Here is a 16,005-nt window from a genome sequence, read left to right as displayed (position 1 = left end):
GTCATTTCTGCTTTGTTACTTTAACTCCATTTATAACAACTCTTTTGGTACCTTTGCAACCTGGGCACATTCTACTGTTTTCATCATCTTCAAAAAACTGCTGGATCTTTTTAATTGTTTCTTGACTTATACCTACTCCTTTCTTCTTTCCTAAAACTGGAAGAATGCCTTGCTCTTTCACTAATTTTCGGGTTAGTTTAACCAAATGAAGAGAAACGTTGAAATCATGAATTATTTTTTTTCTCTTGACCATGAGTCAGGGAGCAAACTTAAAATTTTAACTTTTTCCTATTTAGATGTCAAATTTGAGTATTGCAGAGTATTGATGTAGATGCAGATGTAGGAGGAATTATTCCTCCGCAGCTCTGTCAAATACCAACAGTGCAATTCAGTCTCCCCCATCTTCCAAATTCTAGTTGTAAATGGTAAGACGATGCAATGATATTGATACACTACACAGTGGAATAAGTCAGGTAAAAAAGTTCGAATAGTTAAACTGTGTGCACAGAGCACCTTCCAGATTAAAAGTTGGTCAACTTCATCCTTGATGACAGTTGGATAGTGGCTATTCATTTGAGACGATAGCTGGCTGGTGGTCATGCCTACATATCAGGTTGCCAAGAAGTTATGAGGGAAATTCAACAAGTAATACAACACTTCTCTTTTTCTTCCTCAGTAAGTTTCAGTTGAAAAAATGTGGAATTTGCTGTGTGACATCTTTAAATATTCCTGCTTTAGCCTGTATAGTTTCATGAATTTCCAATAGATTGCAGTGCTATACATAGACAAAATGGTGTCTGTAACAGAGGCACATTCCAATCAGAGCTGTCAATGAGTTTCTTTTGGGAAAAAAACAGAGTATAACAGATATTCATGGGTGTTTGCTGAATGTCTATTGAGCCATGGCTGTCAAAAAAAGCATGGTGAATCATTGGACGGGGCACCTTTCATCATCACTATAAGGTCGTGCAAACCTGTGTGACCGAGTGAGGTGATGTAGTGGTTAACACACTGGACTCGCATTCAGGACGGTGAGTGTTCAAACCCGCGTCCGGGCATTCCAATTTAGGTTTTCCATGACATTTCCTCCATGGAGAGGAAATAAAAACTTTGAGGTTCGCTGATGACATTGTAATTCTGTCAGAGACAGCAAAAGACATGGAAAAGTAGTTTAACGGAATGGATAGTGTCTTGAAAGGAGAATATAAGATGAACACCAACAAAAGCAAAACGACGATCATGGAATGCAGTCGAATTAAGTCTGGTGATGCTGAGGGAATTAGATTAGGAAATGAGACACTTAAAGTAGTACAGGAGTTTTGCTATTTGGAGAGCAAAATAACTGATGATGGTCGAAGTAGAGAGGATATAAAATGTAGACTGGCAATGGCAAGGAAAGCATTTCTGAAGAAGAGAAATTTGTTAACATCGAGTATAGATTTAAGTGTCAGGAAGTCGTTTCTGAAAGTATTTGTATGGAGTGTAGCCATGTATGGAAGTGAAACATGGACGATAAATAGTTTAGACAAGAAGAGAATAGAAGCTTTCGAAATGTGATGCTACAGAAGAATGCTGAAGATTAGATGGGTAGATCACATAACTAATGAGGAGGTACTGAGTAGAATTGTGGAGAAGAGGAGTTTGTGGCACAACTTGACTAGAAGAAGGGATTGGTTGGTAGGACATGTTCTGAGGCATCAAGGGATCACCAATTTAGTATTGGAAGGCAGAGTGGAGGGTAAAAATCGTAGAGGGAGACCAAGAGATGAATACACTAAGCAGATTCAGAAGGATGTAGGCTGCAGTACGTACTGGCAGATGAAGAAGCTTGCACAGGATAGAGTAGCATGGAGAGCTGCATCAAACCAGTCTCAGGACTGAAGACCACAACAACAACAACAATGACATTTCTAAATTGCTTCAGGCAAATGTTGGAATCGCTGCTTTGAAAGGGCACGACTGACTTCCTTCCCTAATACCATGGGACTGATGACCTTGCTATTTGGTCCCTTCCCCCAAACCAACCAACCATCAAACCTATCTGAGCTTCCGTGTGCTGGCTGGTCACACACAGCTGTCATTCCTGCAGTGTTAGAACATGGGCTACTCAAAGGTGTGTGCTTGCTGGGTTCCTCATTGCCTAGCATAAGACCATAATGAGCAATGAAGGGCCATCTGTGCATATTTGATTGCACATTACAAGGTTCATTGTGACAATTTTTTTCGAACACCATCACAGGTGATGAAATATGGATTCACCACTTTGAACTGGAAACAAAACAACAATCCATGGAGGTGCGCCACACCATCTCTCCTCCAAAGAAAAAGCTCAAAGCTGTACCTGCAGCTGGTGAAATCATGGTGATGGTCTTCTGGGACTCTGTAGGGGTTATTCTATTTGCTGTCCTCCCTCAGGTGCAATGATCAACTCTTGAAGTGCATTTTGCTACCCTGAGGAATCTGAAGGAATGACTTCAGCATGTTCATTACCACAAAAATATGAACAAACTTCTTGTTCTCCGTGACAATGCAAGACCCTGCTCAAGTCCGTGCACCCAAGAGGAGCTCACAAAATATCATTGGACTATTTTCCTCATCCACCCTACAGCCTTGATGTCACACCTTTTGACTTCCATCTGTCTGGCCCAATGAAGGATGCACCCTGCAGGAAGCAGTACGTGGATGACAGGGAAGTTATTGATGCAACACAATGATTGCTCTGATGTCGACCAACAAAGTGGTACCATGTGAGCATACATGATACACCAGTAAAATGGCATAAGGCCATCGTGTTAAATGGAGATTAGGTTGAAAAATAGGATTTTGTAGCCAAAAGAAAGGAGAATAATATGGTATATTGGAACCCTAAATAATATTAACCTGCTTTCAGATAAAAGAAATGTGTTGCATTACTTACTGAAAGCCGCTCATACAAAAGAATTGGTATATGACATGATAGTTTTCACATGATTGTATATGCCTGTGACTGGACTGGTGTGACTGGTAAACAGGACAGGTCTCCCACCTGGGTATTCCACAGGTGTGTGGTGCAGGTAGCAAAGGAATGGGAATAGACAGACATAAGAATGGAGTAAGATATTCTGTAGATTGAATGGAAGTGGAATACAACTTCGTGGCAGGCAGAAGGATTTTGGAAGGGTGTTTCTTATTTCAGGGCTTAATGAACAGTAGTGAAAGCCACAGTGGGGGGTGTCAATACATTGTTCCTGTTTAGATTGATATTGGGGTGCAAGAAGGATGCTCCTCATTTTCAGTGTAGTACCATGTGCAATCTTATTTATGAATCATCAAGACTTGGATATAACTGCATTGAAGATAGCTACTTAGTAGCTCAAACTGGTTTGCAATACATACATTAAAATTTACAAATGATAATGCCTATCATCCTGTAAATGCTCTATGGCAGTATTCACTGGGATATGCCACAGGGTGGGCCCAGCGACCTATCAGAAAGGATGTTCTTCCCTTGTGCGCACTAACCCCTTTTCTTGCAGATATATGGGAGTTGTGCCAGACATATATTCATACAATGTAGGTGAGTTTCGTAGATATGTATACAGCATAGTGCTACGTTCGTGTTGTTTGATGATGATGATGAGACAAGAAAGAGTGTGAAACCTAGTGGTGGCACATAGTTTACTCATTTTTAATAGCACCAAGGGAGCCATCGAACTTTGTTCCCATCTGACGGACGGGTCGTTATTAAGTATCATACACCCTCACTTCATGAGGTATTGCAGAGAGGTTTGGAATTTAATCTAGAACTTTGGTGCAGACCGGTGACTTTACGTCACCACCTCTCTTCCCTTGGCAGCCTTATACTTGTAAAGTAAAAAGTTCATCCACAGTCAGTATTGTAACTGGCTTACCTCCGAGTTGATCGCCACAGCAAAGGCTTGTGATAAAGGTGTTGGCAACAGAAGCAGATCATATTCGGAGCAAATAAGGTTGTGGCTCGGAAGAGTTCTATATAGATTATATTTCAAAGGTAGTGCCTGCCTATGAAAGCCTTAGAAAGACATTTAGTATGGTGAGCTATGGACCGCTCATCAATGCAAATGTACCATCTTCAGATGGCTGTGGGAGAGGCTTCAAAATGGAAGGGACGCTATTAAGTGGAGATACTGTCGCGAGTTGTGACATGTTATAGAGATGGAGGCTTTACGGAGCCATCAGAGAGGTCGATGTCCAGGAGTAAGACAAAATGAGAATGACGGAGCTGTTAAGGCTGTGGAAAGATGGACTGGGTCCTAAACCAGAAAAGATATTTAGGATCTTAACTAGATAGGAACTTTTGTTTAAGTGTCTCACAAACAGGTTGACATACTCGTATATGGGTACCAAGTGAATCTTCCCCTCAAAGGAAAATTATTTGTGGGTATGGATATTGTTAATCATGTATAGTATGTAAAGAATGAGATGGTAAGTTTGTAATCGGAATGAAACTGGGAGAAGTAATGATCGATGGCTGTAAAGCCAGGGGTGTGAGGAATGATGTATATAGGGGGTGGCATCAACTGTGGCAAGCGAGGATCACGGGGCAACAGGGGGGAGGGGTGGGATGGGTGGGGGCTTGGAGGTGAAATAAAGGAAGCTTGTGCCCTTGATACAGAACTTTAGGCTGTTGACAATATGTGGGAGGTAATGGTCAAGATTCCTTCTGTGGATGTACAGTGACCAGGTAGGGTGATCAGGTTTGTGGATATTAGGAAACATGTAGAAGGTGAAGATTGTTGATGAAGGGTTGTTGAGGTGAAGAGGGAGGCAAATGTGGAGTAGAAGTTTTATGGTGGGTGTATGGATCTGAGTAGGGACTGGAGGTAATGCTAGACTTCTGGGATGAGTCAGTGAATTAGAAAATATCTTCCATCAGGTAATAACTGTGGTCTATTATGACATTGGTGGATCCTGAGAGGATCACATTTTGGATGAGGGCTCTTTCCTTTTCTGAGAGATTTGTGTTCTTGGGTAGGACCTGAGAAAGAAAGGTGAAGCCAGACTGGAGGTACGAAATGGAAGAGCCCAATGTTGGCCTTTGTTAAGTTTTAATCTGAGAGGTTGGTAGCAAAAAGTATGTCCACCGTAGTGATTAAATAACACAAAGATTCAGGATGACTGAATTTGGGTGTGTGGCTTAGTGGATTGTTGACACTTAAAAGAGTTCCAGGTTTGTTTGGGATCTGGATTTTGTGTGATGTTGGGAAGAAAAGTCCGGGAATTTGGCAGATGGAAGAGGTCAGCAAGCCCAGGTTGGGGTGCTATAAGTAGTAGTAGGGGACTTGGTGGGGTGATTCAAAAGAGATGCAATAAGTATTAATGTGCAAAATATGAACAGCTGAGCCTTTTCATTACCTTATCCACGTGTTGGTACAAACTCAATATAATTTCCATCTATATGTCTAAGATTTCACACATGAAGTTTCATTTTGTGCACATTCACTTAACTCTGTGTCTGGTAACACATTTTTAACAGTTTGAAATCACATAATATGAGATTAAGGGCTACGCTGTTTGGGCTCAATGAATTGTGGTTTTTATTGATCCATTGAATTACCTTTTGTACAACTATGTAGTTATACACCTGTTGCATTACTATTATGGTTATAACTGATATAAATGGGATTAAAACTTTTATCAGCGTACTAGTATCATAAGCAAATATTACAATCTCTGAAGAGATGTTAAAAATCTTACGTAAATAATTTGTATGGGTCAAGAACTAGACCTTGTGGGGCACCAAATCTGATGTTTCCCCATTCGGAATTTAATTTTAATCCTACGGTAACATTTGTTAAGGGCGATTCTTTTTTTAAATATGCTATTTCATCCTTACAAGGAGAACGTCTATACTGTCATATTATTTCTCTTAGTAGAATTTAATGATTAACATGGTTGAAGGTCTTCTTTAAGGAAATGACTTCACGATAACTTTTCTCGATCTAGTTCAATTTCCTCCAGAACATATCTACCAGGAACCGATAAAACACAACAACATAAGATAAAAATTGTTTTCGAATGGACAGAATACCTACTGCAGTTTTAGTAGCATTGACACTCTTTTCATGTACTGTAGTTGGGGGATCTGAATCCGGACTTACCATGTATCACAGTTTCACCGTTACGTGTTTGTACCTACCAAAATAGAAGAAGGCCCATCATTTACAACCCTGGTATATTAATGCCGACCACTGGAGAGAGGTGCCCCAGTTGAGCATATTTATATATAAAAACTGAAATAATAATCTTAAATCTTAGTTACTGCTATTGCCCTGACCTTCTGTGGAATCTTCTGCCCCTGACTTGGTAACAGTTTAGCTGTCCTCGGATACGTTAATCCCAGCAATGTATAGTCCACACGCGAAAACTCAAGATCCATTGTCAACATAAACTTGGTACCGTATCGTATACAACAATCTCCATAGTGATGCATACATCCAAACAAACGTCTCTGGAATGTTATAAATGTTATCGCTGACCAGAGACTATGCGACGCGAACATTGTGTAAAAATTGTGTTGTGGTGTAAACAAGCAGTTCTTGCGTGTATAGCGAAAAGGACGAAAAAAAATGAGTGGCACTATTAAGAAATTCAACAAAACTAAAAATAGAAGAAAGATTAAATTATATAAGAAAAAGAAGGGAGTGGCAAAAACGGAGGACCAAGAAATACAGGAAATTCAAAGCGCGTATTCAGACGTAAGTATAAACTTCATTTTAAGGCTTAAGGTAGAACTCTAATCTGTCGGGAGTACATGTGTCGAAAATCAGTCACCATGATGTAAAAAAACAAAATTGAGAACATTATTGGGAAACGTAAGTGTTTGACATTGCGTACCCATGTGGCTCTATCGCAGCCATGCCTTTGATTCAGTTTTCATCGCACTGTTTAGAACTCGTGGTGGACGAATGAAACAGTGTAAAAGAGTAAAGAAAGATACAACAGACGCACAGAAGAATTTCCAAGTCAACAATTGGCGTCTTAACGTGGCCAATGGCAGCTATTTGTATTTGCCGATATAAAATGAAATAACCTTCTAGAGTTTGAAATCGTACATCTTTCGTATTAGCCCCCCACACACATATATGACCGTAGAATAATTCACTGTATTCAGATTTACAGTGATGCCGATGAAGCTTTCTTAGCATATGGCTATGTGTTGTACTGCAGTGTAACTGAGATCATTTCTTACCCACATTTCTTTCTAATTTGATTCGTCAGTGTTTGCATTTTCTGTGATTGTTTGTAGATCTGAGTTATAAGTTTTGCGTTTATTACAGGATATTCTGAAGAGCATTATTTCCGAGCCACTCTGTAGTCTGTGGTAGAGGGTACACACTGTCTCTTAATTCACTTTTAAACTGACCTTTGCAAATAAGAAAATTTCATTGATTACCCCTACCAGTGTTGACAATACACTGTACCAATGTGAGAGGTGATGTGTCTTCACTCTTCTTGTAAGGGGGTGTAATAAAATTTTAAAGAACAGTTTCTTTTATGATGTAGGTCCCTCAGCACTGTTCTTTTGGATCTATATCAGGCAAGAGAAGTTGAAGGTGATACCACAAAAGAGCAAGACAATTTGTTACCATGTCTTGTGAGGTCCAAGAGCATAGAAGAGATGCAGTGCTTGCACTACAAAACAGATATCCTACATTACTGAAAGCTTCATTATTAAAAATTCCAGAAAGAATCAAGAAGCATACTACTTTCACTTACATAGGCCTATATCGTAAAATCAAGATGATTTTGAAGTGGTGAGGAGGTTTGCCGTCATTCATTCTTGCCATGCACCATTCTTTTCTTGAATTGAACAGGCTCGGGGAAATAAAGTTTGTGCATAAAATATGCTCCACCACACACATCAAGATTGTTTAAAGCATGTAAATGTTGTTGCTTTAGTGTTTCACTCTTAGAATTTCTTGGCACTATATATGAAGAGAAAAATAGGTATTTAATGTTAACTGAGAAAAAGATGACTTTCAGTCACAGTGTTCCTTAAAAGTTGCTGATAGGCTAGATTTAATTGGCGTAAGTGCAAGTAGTATTGAGCAGCATGTTGAGAGTTTATTGTTAATATTCTATGTACATGTTTAAGTTCCTTTAATTTTCTTTTCTTTTGTTAATGTACGGCTACCTTGACACATTCCACATTCATGGAGGTTCTCTTTCTTGGTAAGATCATCAGAATGCAATGAATGAACATATATTTATTAATTATCATGCTTAACAAAGGTTCTCATATGGATACGTTGTCTGTGTCATTTACAAATAACATGGGTATTTATGGCTCTGATACACTTCATTGAAATATGCTGTACTGTTGATCCTGAAGGCTACGCCACATTGAGAAAACACCATCAGTTAGATGTTATTAGTTAGTTTCATGTTCCAAGGATCACTTACAAGATAGTCTTAATAATGTGGAATAGATCATTTGACATTCACATTGCAAATTAGTTTCTTAATATGGGTACACATTTATAAGTTTTATTTTTGTTTTTTGTTTGTCGTTATTAAATATACTAACAGCAGTTAGTAATTCCTACTCACCCTGTTTTGCACATTACGTTCTTCTACAAAAAAGGAGGAGTTCTCAAGGAGAAACTTTTTCAGTTTGTTTCCAAATTCTACTTTGTTGTCAGGCATTTCATGATTCTTGATAAGTGATCAAAAATTTTAGTTGCAGCACTATGCACCTCTTTTTATGCTAAAAACAATTGCAATGTGGAGTAAGAAATGTCAAAATTTTCTTCTGGCATTGTAATTATGTACATCATTGTTTTGAACTGAAATGGATTATGTATAACAAACTTCATGAGGGAATAAATATACTGTGAAGCAGTAGTCAGAAAGCCCAACTTCTTAAACAGATGTCTACGTGATTATGGTGGGTGAGCACGTGTTTGAGCTACAAAGAATTTCCTTCCTAAGGATGAGTTATCCCAGAACATATGACATTATTGAATGAAAATATCCAAAAAAGTCAACTTACTCATTACCTCTCCCCAAGATTTTCAATGATTCTAAGTGCAAATGCGGCTGAACTAAATTGTTTTTAGAGCTCTGAAATGTTCTTTTTCCAGTTTAAATTCTCATCTGTATGGACACGTTACAATTATGATGTACTACCCTATTTATTATTTCATCGCCATGTGTTACACTTATTATTGCTGTACTACCTCTGGATGGGCAAAACTATATTGTGTCATTTTAAAATAAAGAGTGAGACCATTCACACAAATCAAGTCAATGAAACTTTTAAGAACCCTGCTTATCATTTCTTCTACAGCTGTGTATGTATGCTTGGATTGATTACAATGCTGGTGTCATCCACGAAAATAACTAATTCTGCTTGCTGCATATTAGATGAAAGATTGTTTACAGATATGAGGAACAACAGTGGACCTAAGATAGATCTTTCAGGAACCCCATATGTTATTTCTGCCCAGTCAGAGTTACGTCCCCAGACTTTTGGGAGATTTTAACACCCAAAACCCCTTGTGGGCTGGCACCATGCTTACTGGCCGAGGCAGAAATGTCGAAACTTTACTGCCTCAGTTCGACCTCTGCCTCTTAAATACTGGGGCCGCCACACATTTCAGTGTGGCTCCTGGCAGCTACTCAGCCATTGATTTATCCATTTGCAGCCCAGGACTTCTCCCATCTATCCACTGGACAGCACGTGATGACCTGCATGGTAGTGGGTAGTGATTACTTCTTCATCTTCCTGTCACTGCCCCAGCATCAGGCCCACTGACGCTTGCCCAGATGGGCTTTAAACAAGGCAGACTAGGAAACTTCCACCTCTGCAGTCACCGTTGACTCTCCCTCACACGGTAACGTCGATGGGATGGTTGACTACAACAATTGTTAATGCGGCAGAAAACGCGATCCCTCGCTCTTCAGTATGCCCCTGGCGAAAGGTGGTCCCTCGATGGTCGCCAGAAGTCGCTGAGGCAATTAAGGAGCGTTAGCGAGCTCTACAGCAGCATAAGTGGCACCCTTCCCTGGAGCACCTCATAAGCCTTTAAGCGGATCTGCGCCCGCATTCGCCAGCTTATCAAAACATGGAAGCCGGTGTGTTGAGAGAGATATACGTCTTGACCATTGGAAACCATATGTCACCTTCCCAAGCCTGTATGAAGATCATACGTCTTTTTGGGTACCAGACCCCTACAGGTAACCCTGGCATTAACATTAATGGCATGTTGTCTGCTGACGCAAACGTGATTGCTGAGGACTTTGCTGAGCACTATGCTTGAGCTTCTGCATTGGAGAACTACCCCCCATCCTTTCGCACCTTCAAACGGCGGATGGAATGGAAAGTCCTCTCGTTCGCAATATCCCACAGTGAACCCACTAACGCCCCATTTACAGAGTGGGCTCCTCAGTGCCCTTGCACATTGCCCCAACACAGCTCCTGGGCCACATTGGATCCACAGAAAGATGATGAAACATCTCTCATCTGAGTACAAGCGACATCTTCTCGGCATTTTCAACCGGATCTGATGCGATGATGTCATTGCAATGGCGGTACAGCACCATCATTCTGGTTCTTAAACCCAGTAAAAAACTGCTTGATGTGGATAGATATTGGCCCATCAGTCTCACTGACGTTCTTTGTAAGCTGCTGGAATGTATGGTGTGTCGGCGGTTACTTACGAAAAGCGTATGACACCACCTGGTGACATCACGTCCTTGCCACATTATACGAGTTGGGTCTCCGAGGCCCACTGCCGATTATTACCCAAAATTTCCTGTCTCTTCATACTTTGTGTGTCTAATTTAGTGTCTTCCATAGTTCGTCCCATGCCCAGGAGGATAGGGTCCCGCAGGGCTCCGTATTGAGTGTAACTCTATTTTTAGTGGCCATTAATGGTCTAGCAGCAGCTGTAGGGCCGTCCTTCTCACCGTCTCTGTATGCAGATGACTTCTGCATTTCATACTGCTCCACCAGTACTGGTGTTACTAAGCAGCGACTAAAGGGAGCCATCCTCAAGGCACAGAAATGGACTCTAGCCCATGGTTTCCAGGTTTCGGCCTCAAAGTCATGTGTTATGCACTTCTGTCAGTGTCGTACTGTTCATCTGGAATCAGAACTTTACCATAATGATGATCCACTCATTGTAGTGGAGATACATCGATTCTTATGACTGGTTTTTGATGCCCGATTGACTTGGCTTCCTTACCTCAGTCAGCTTAAGCGGAAGTGCTGGCGGGACCTCAATGCACTCCGCTGCCTGAGCAACACCAACTGGGGTTCAGATCGCTTTACGCTGCTGCAGCTCTACAGAGCCCTTGTTCAATCCCGCCTTGACTTTGGGAGTATGGTTTATGGTTCGACTGCACCCTCAGCATTGTGTTTTCTCAACACAGTGCACCAATGTTGCTTTCCAGTTTTGTTGCACAGGTTCGTTGTTCTCCGAATTACCATCTCTTTTTCCCATCCACGGCGGTCCATCTCCCACATCGGTGGTCCAGGTCAGGGCTTACAATTGCAGTTCGTGTGCGATCCTTTCTCTCTGAACTGGAGCCCTTGCCTTTACCACCTATACTTGAGGTTCATTCACGAACACCTCTATGGTGTACACCCAGGCTGCCTGGGCGTTTCAGATGGCCCTAAGCACTCAGTTAACCCTACGACTCTCTGCTGTCACTTCTTCTAGGTTCTTGACATGTACCGGGGCCATGAAGTGGTTTACACTGTTGGTTCAATGGCTGGTGGTCATGTTAGCTTTGCATCCGTTCATGGAGGACATATAGAACAGCACTCCTTGCCAGATGGCTGCAGTGTTTTCATTTCAGAGCCGGTGGGCGTATCTCGTGCTCTTGACCACATCCACTCAAGCCCAGGTGAGTCATTTCTCCTGTGTACTGACTCCTTGAGCAGCCTACAAACTATCAACCAGTGCTACCCTCATCATCCTTTGGTAGTGACCATCCAGGAGTCCATCTATGCCCTGGAACGGTTCAGTCGTTCAGTGGTGTTGTTGTGGACCCCAGGTCATGTTGTAAATCCAGGCAGCGAACTTGCTGACAGGCTTGCCAAACAGGCTAAGCAAAAAATGCTTATGGAGATCGGCTTCTCTGAAACTAACCTGCATTCAGTATTACGCCACAAAGTTTTGTGGCTTTGGGAGACGGAATGGCATAGTCTCAGTACGCACAACAAGCTGTGTGCCATTAAGGAAACTACAAACATGTGCAAGACCTCCGTGTGTGTCTCTCACAGGGTCTCCGTGGTTCTCTGTTGGCTCCGCATTGGCCATACGTGACTGACACATGGTTACCTCCTTCGTCATGAGGACACACCTTGGTATCGCTGTGGCTCATGAATGACAGTCGTCCACCTCTTGCTGGACTGCCCACTTTTAGCTGCTCTGCGGCAGACGTTTGATCTTCCCAGTTTCCCAGCACCCTACCTTCGGTGTTGGCAATAATGCCCCAGCAGCAGCTTTAGTTTTATGTTTTATTCGTGAGTGTGAGTTTTATCCTTTGCTGTAAGTTATAGCACATGTCCTTCGTCCCTGTGTGTCCTCGACCCTAGTGCTTTCGGGATGGGGGTTTTAATGTGTTGGAGAGTGGCTGGCTTTTCCTTTTGATCCACATGGTCAGCCAGACATGGTAACCTGCTTTAACCTCTTCTACCTGTTTTCTGCGTTTTTGTGGTTTTCTTGTCCCCTTTTGCCATTTAAGTGTTCTTGCCCTTCAGTTGTTGTTGTGGTTTTTCCTTTCATACTGTTTTGTGTTGTCTCATTGTCTTATTCTCACCCTCATGCCATTGTTTCCTTCAGAACAAGGGACCGATGACCTCGTAGTTTGGTCCCTTCCCCCTCTTTTAAACTAACCAACCAACCCACTTTCCTGCACTTGTCTCGTTAGTTTGATTATATTTTTGAAGGAAGATGTTGTTATCATATATTACATGTATTTTAGTGTTTGTTGTCATTTTTATGTAGTGATGTCATGGGCGCCGTATTGGAGACATTGAGAATGGTCATTTGCACTATATTGATGACGTCATGGGTCAAAGCAGACGGGTGGAATTGGATGCTTCTGTAATGCTCATGTCCTTAATCCAGCTACAAATCTGGTCAATATTCAGTAGACAGGCATTTGTTTCTCTAGGCAGCAATTTGAAAATAGTTTAAAGTATTTCCATGAGTCAGACAAACCACAAACCAGTGTGTCACTGTGTACAGCTCTCTGTTTACTGTGTTTGTTGGTAATGTGTTCCATAAATCATATTCATGATAAACATTGTGATGTGGAACATATCATCAGAACATAGAACATAATCATCTTGTTGAGGTTGGAAGCTCTTGTTGATGTTTTCCTGTGTTTGTGAATTAAACTTGCCTTCTGCAAAACTTAATGTATTTATTTTTTCTGTTTACCCAAACATGTTTCTATCACCTAAGGATCATATATTTTCAGTCTCTGTTTCTGTAAATATATTATGCAGAGTTCCCGTGTGTGTGTGTGTGTGTGTGTGTGTGTGTGTGTGTGTGTGTGTGTGTGTAAAATGCTCACCTCAGGTTACATTAATTGTGAAAGTGGATTTGTACAGGTTGGTGCTTGTGTTTATGCTCTTTGTAGTTTTAAAGCATTTCATCTGTCAGAATAATTTGCTTAGGGGCATATTAATTTTGTAAACACGTCTCCAAGAGTATTGTGTATGAGAACTTGTGATGTCAGCTGAGGGTGAAGTGTAAAGGGGTTAAAAAAGTATGTGTGATTACAATCAAGCAACAAAATCCACCATTTACTCAGCACTGGATGGAAAACGTAGGTATAGGAGATGCACGATCACTACTCTCAGAAAAATGTTTCCAAAATTAATAATACTGTAACAAAAATTTGGGTAACAGAACAATTTCCCGAACATTGGACCACAGCTATCATCCACCCACTACACAAAAAGGGAGATAAGAGCAACCCAGACAACTACGGAGGAATCTCTCTCCTAGATTGCACATATAAAATTCTATCCAATATCCTATATGAAAGAATCAAGGAGCAATTAGAACAGGAGTTAGGGGAATATCAGGGAGGTTTCAGACCATGGAGAAGCTCTGCAGAGCAGATAATTAGTTTAAAATTGATTATGGCATACTACAAGAAACGGAACAAACCTCTGGCAATAACATTTGTAGATTTTAAGAAGGCATATGACTGTCTCCACAGACCTTCAGTATTAAAAATTTTAAGAAATCTAGGACTCCATCCAAAACTAATTAAAATAATACAACTCACTCTAACCAACACCAAATCAAAAGTGAAGTTTAGAGGAGAAATTTCGGAACCATTCCTCATAAAAACAGGCTTAAGACAAGGTGACTGCCTATCACCATTACTTTTCAACTGTGCACTGGAATACATAATGAGAGAATGGTACAAGGACAATCCAAAGAGGATAAGAATTGGAAGTGCAAAAGATGATATTACCTTAAACTGCTTGGGATTCGCTGATGATCTTGCTCTCCTAGCCAACACCGTTCAAGAAGCCAGGCAATAAGTGAAATCACTACAAGAAATAGCAGAGAAAGTGGGCCTTAGAATATCATTTGAAAAAACGGAGATTATGCTAACTTATCCACCACTTGCAAACAAAATTACAATAGGAGAACAGGAAATCAAAATTGTTGATAAATTTAAATATTTAGGCGAAATAATAACATACAATCTAAATGAGAAGCCATCATGGCAAAATAGAATAAAAGAACTGAACTATGCAGATTACATTACCAAAACTACATACAACAAAAAAAGCCTATCTATAGATGCAAAATTAAAACACTATAAAACAGTTACACAACCAGAAATAACGTATGCAGCTGAAACTGACTTCAAAACAACTAATACAGCAGAAATTGACAGAATACTAAAAATAGAAAGAAGAATAATTAGGACATGTATAAATAAACAGTATAAAATTAATGGACATTGGAGAATAGCATCAAATGAAACAGTATATAAGAAAATAGAACCAGTTATGAGCACAATCAGGAAGAAACGCATCTCATTCTTTGGACATCTGATGAGAACTCCAGAAAACAGAATTAGTAAAAAAATAATACAAAAATTGTGGAATAGCAAGAGCGACATTAAATGGATCACAGAAATTAAGGAAGATATAAAAGAGCTTCAAATTACAGTAGATGACCTAAAAAACAAGACAGAGAAAACCAGAATACTGAAAGACCCGCAAACCAGATTACAAATGAAAATCAATAAAAGGAGTACAGGAAGAGTTGTCTCAGATGAAGAAAGAAAGAAAATATCCGAGAGAATGAAGAAATATTGGGCAGGCAGAAGAGCAAAAGACCTTTCATATAAGAATAGCCTCTAATAATTATATTACCTAAATATATTAAGTTATTGTTGAACCAAATTGTATCCATGTGTAGCAACTTGTTTAGAACTTTGTATTTTTGACTACAGTGGTCCAATGAAGGCCATAAAATAAATAATAAATAAATACTGTAACTACAGTATTCCCACTACTTTGCAGATGACATACTATAAAAACCATAAAAAATAGTTGTAAATGCAAGCTGATCTGTACAAACCCACTTTCACCATTAATGTAATTTGAGGAGAGTAATAAAAACAAAGTTAAAAATACTCTTGTTATAATTTTTAGACTTAAAATAGAAAAACAGCCATGAACTTTCTATTTTTAAAGAAGGAAATTGAGACCCACAGAAGATGACCCACATGTGTTAAAACATGTGTAAGTAAATAGAAAAGAGATTTGCATTGTGTTTTGCAGAAGGTTAAGTTTAAACGCAGAAAATAGAAAACACAGAAGATGAAAAATTACTTACTAGAGTTTTTTTTGCTGTGTAAGTGACTAATTATGTTTATTCAAGAATTCCTCTAGGTATATAACAATTTATCAAGGAGAAATGTCTTTAACATACATTTTAAAAACATTATATTACGTGCCAGATGTCTGAGTTCCACAGATAAATTGTCATA

General features: G+C 40.0%; 2 protein-coding genes across 3 annotated transcripts in view; one reads left to right on the top strand and one right to left on the bottom strand.

Moving 5' to 3' along the window:
- LOC124622061 (Bardet-Biedl syndrome 7 protein homolog) overlaps positions 1-6,421 on the bottom strand; it is a 148,118-nt gene extending 141,697 nt beyond the window's left edge. The window contains exons 1-2 of one of the 2 annotated variants that reach the window (XM_047147635.1): positions 6,296-6,357; positions 6,120-6,153 (exon numbers count right to left, since the gene is read on the bottom strand). In XM_047147635.1, the coding sequence (XP_047003591.1) occupies positions 6,120-6,122 (3 nt within the window). In that variant the 5' untranslated portion in view covers positions 6,123-6,153; positions 6,296-6,357. Of the gene's footprint in view, positions 1-6,119; positions 6,154-6,295 lie in introns of both variants that reach the window. The other variant, XM_047147634.1, reaches the window with a different exon arrangement.
- An 85-nt stretch (positions 6,422-6,506) lies between these two features.
- The window catches only part of LOC124622038 (probable ATP-dependent RNA helicase DDX10), a 92,393-nt gene continuing 82,894 nt past the window's right edge, over positions 6,507-16,005 (top strand). Inside the window, exon 1 of the mRNA XM_047147597.1 lies at positions 6,507-6,716. Coding sequence (XP_047003553.1) covers positions 6,588-6,716 — 129 coding nt within the window. The 5' untranslated portion in view covers positions 6,507-6,587. The remainder of the gene's footprint in view (positions 6,717-16,005) is intronic.

Source organism: Schistocerca americana, chromosome 7 (assembly GCF_021461395.2).
Source record: "Schistocerca americana isolate TAMUIC-IGC-003095 chromosome 7, iqSchAmer2.1, whole genome shotgun sequence".
Taxonomy (NCBI): Eukaryota; Metazoa; Arthropoda; class Insecta; order Orthoptera; family Acrididae; genus Schistocerca; species Schistocerca americana.
This window is presented reverse-complemented; position numbering and strand designations above follow the sequence as displayed.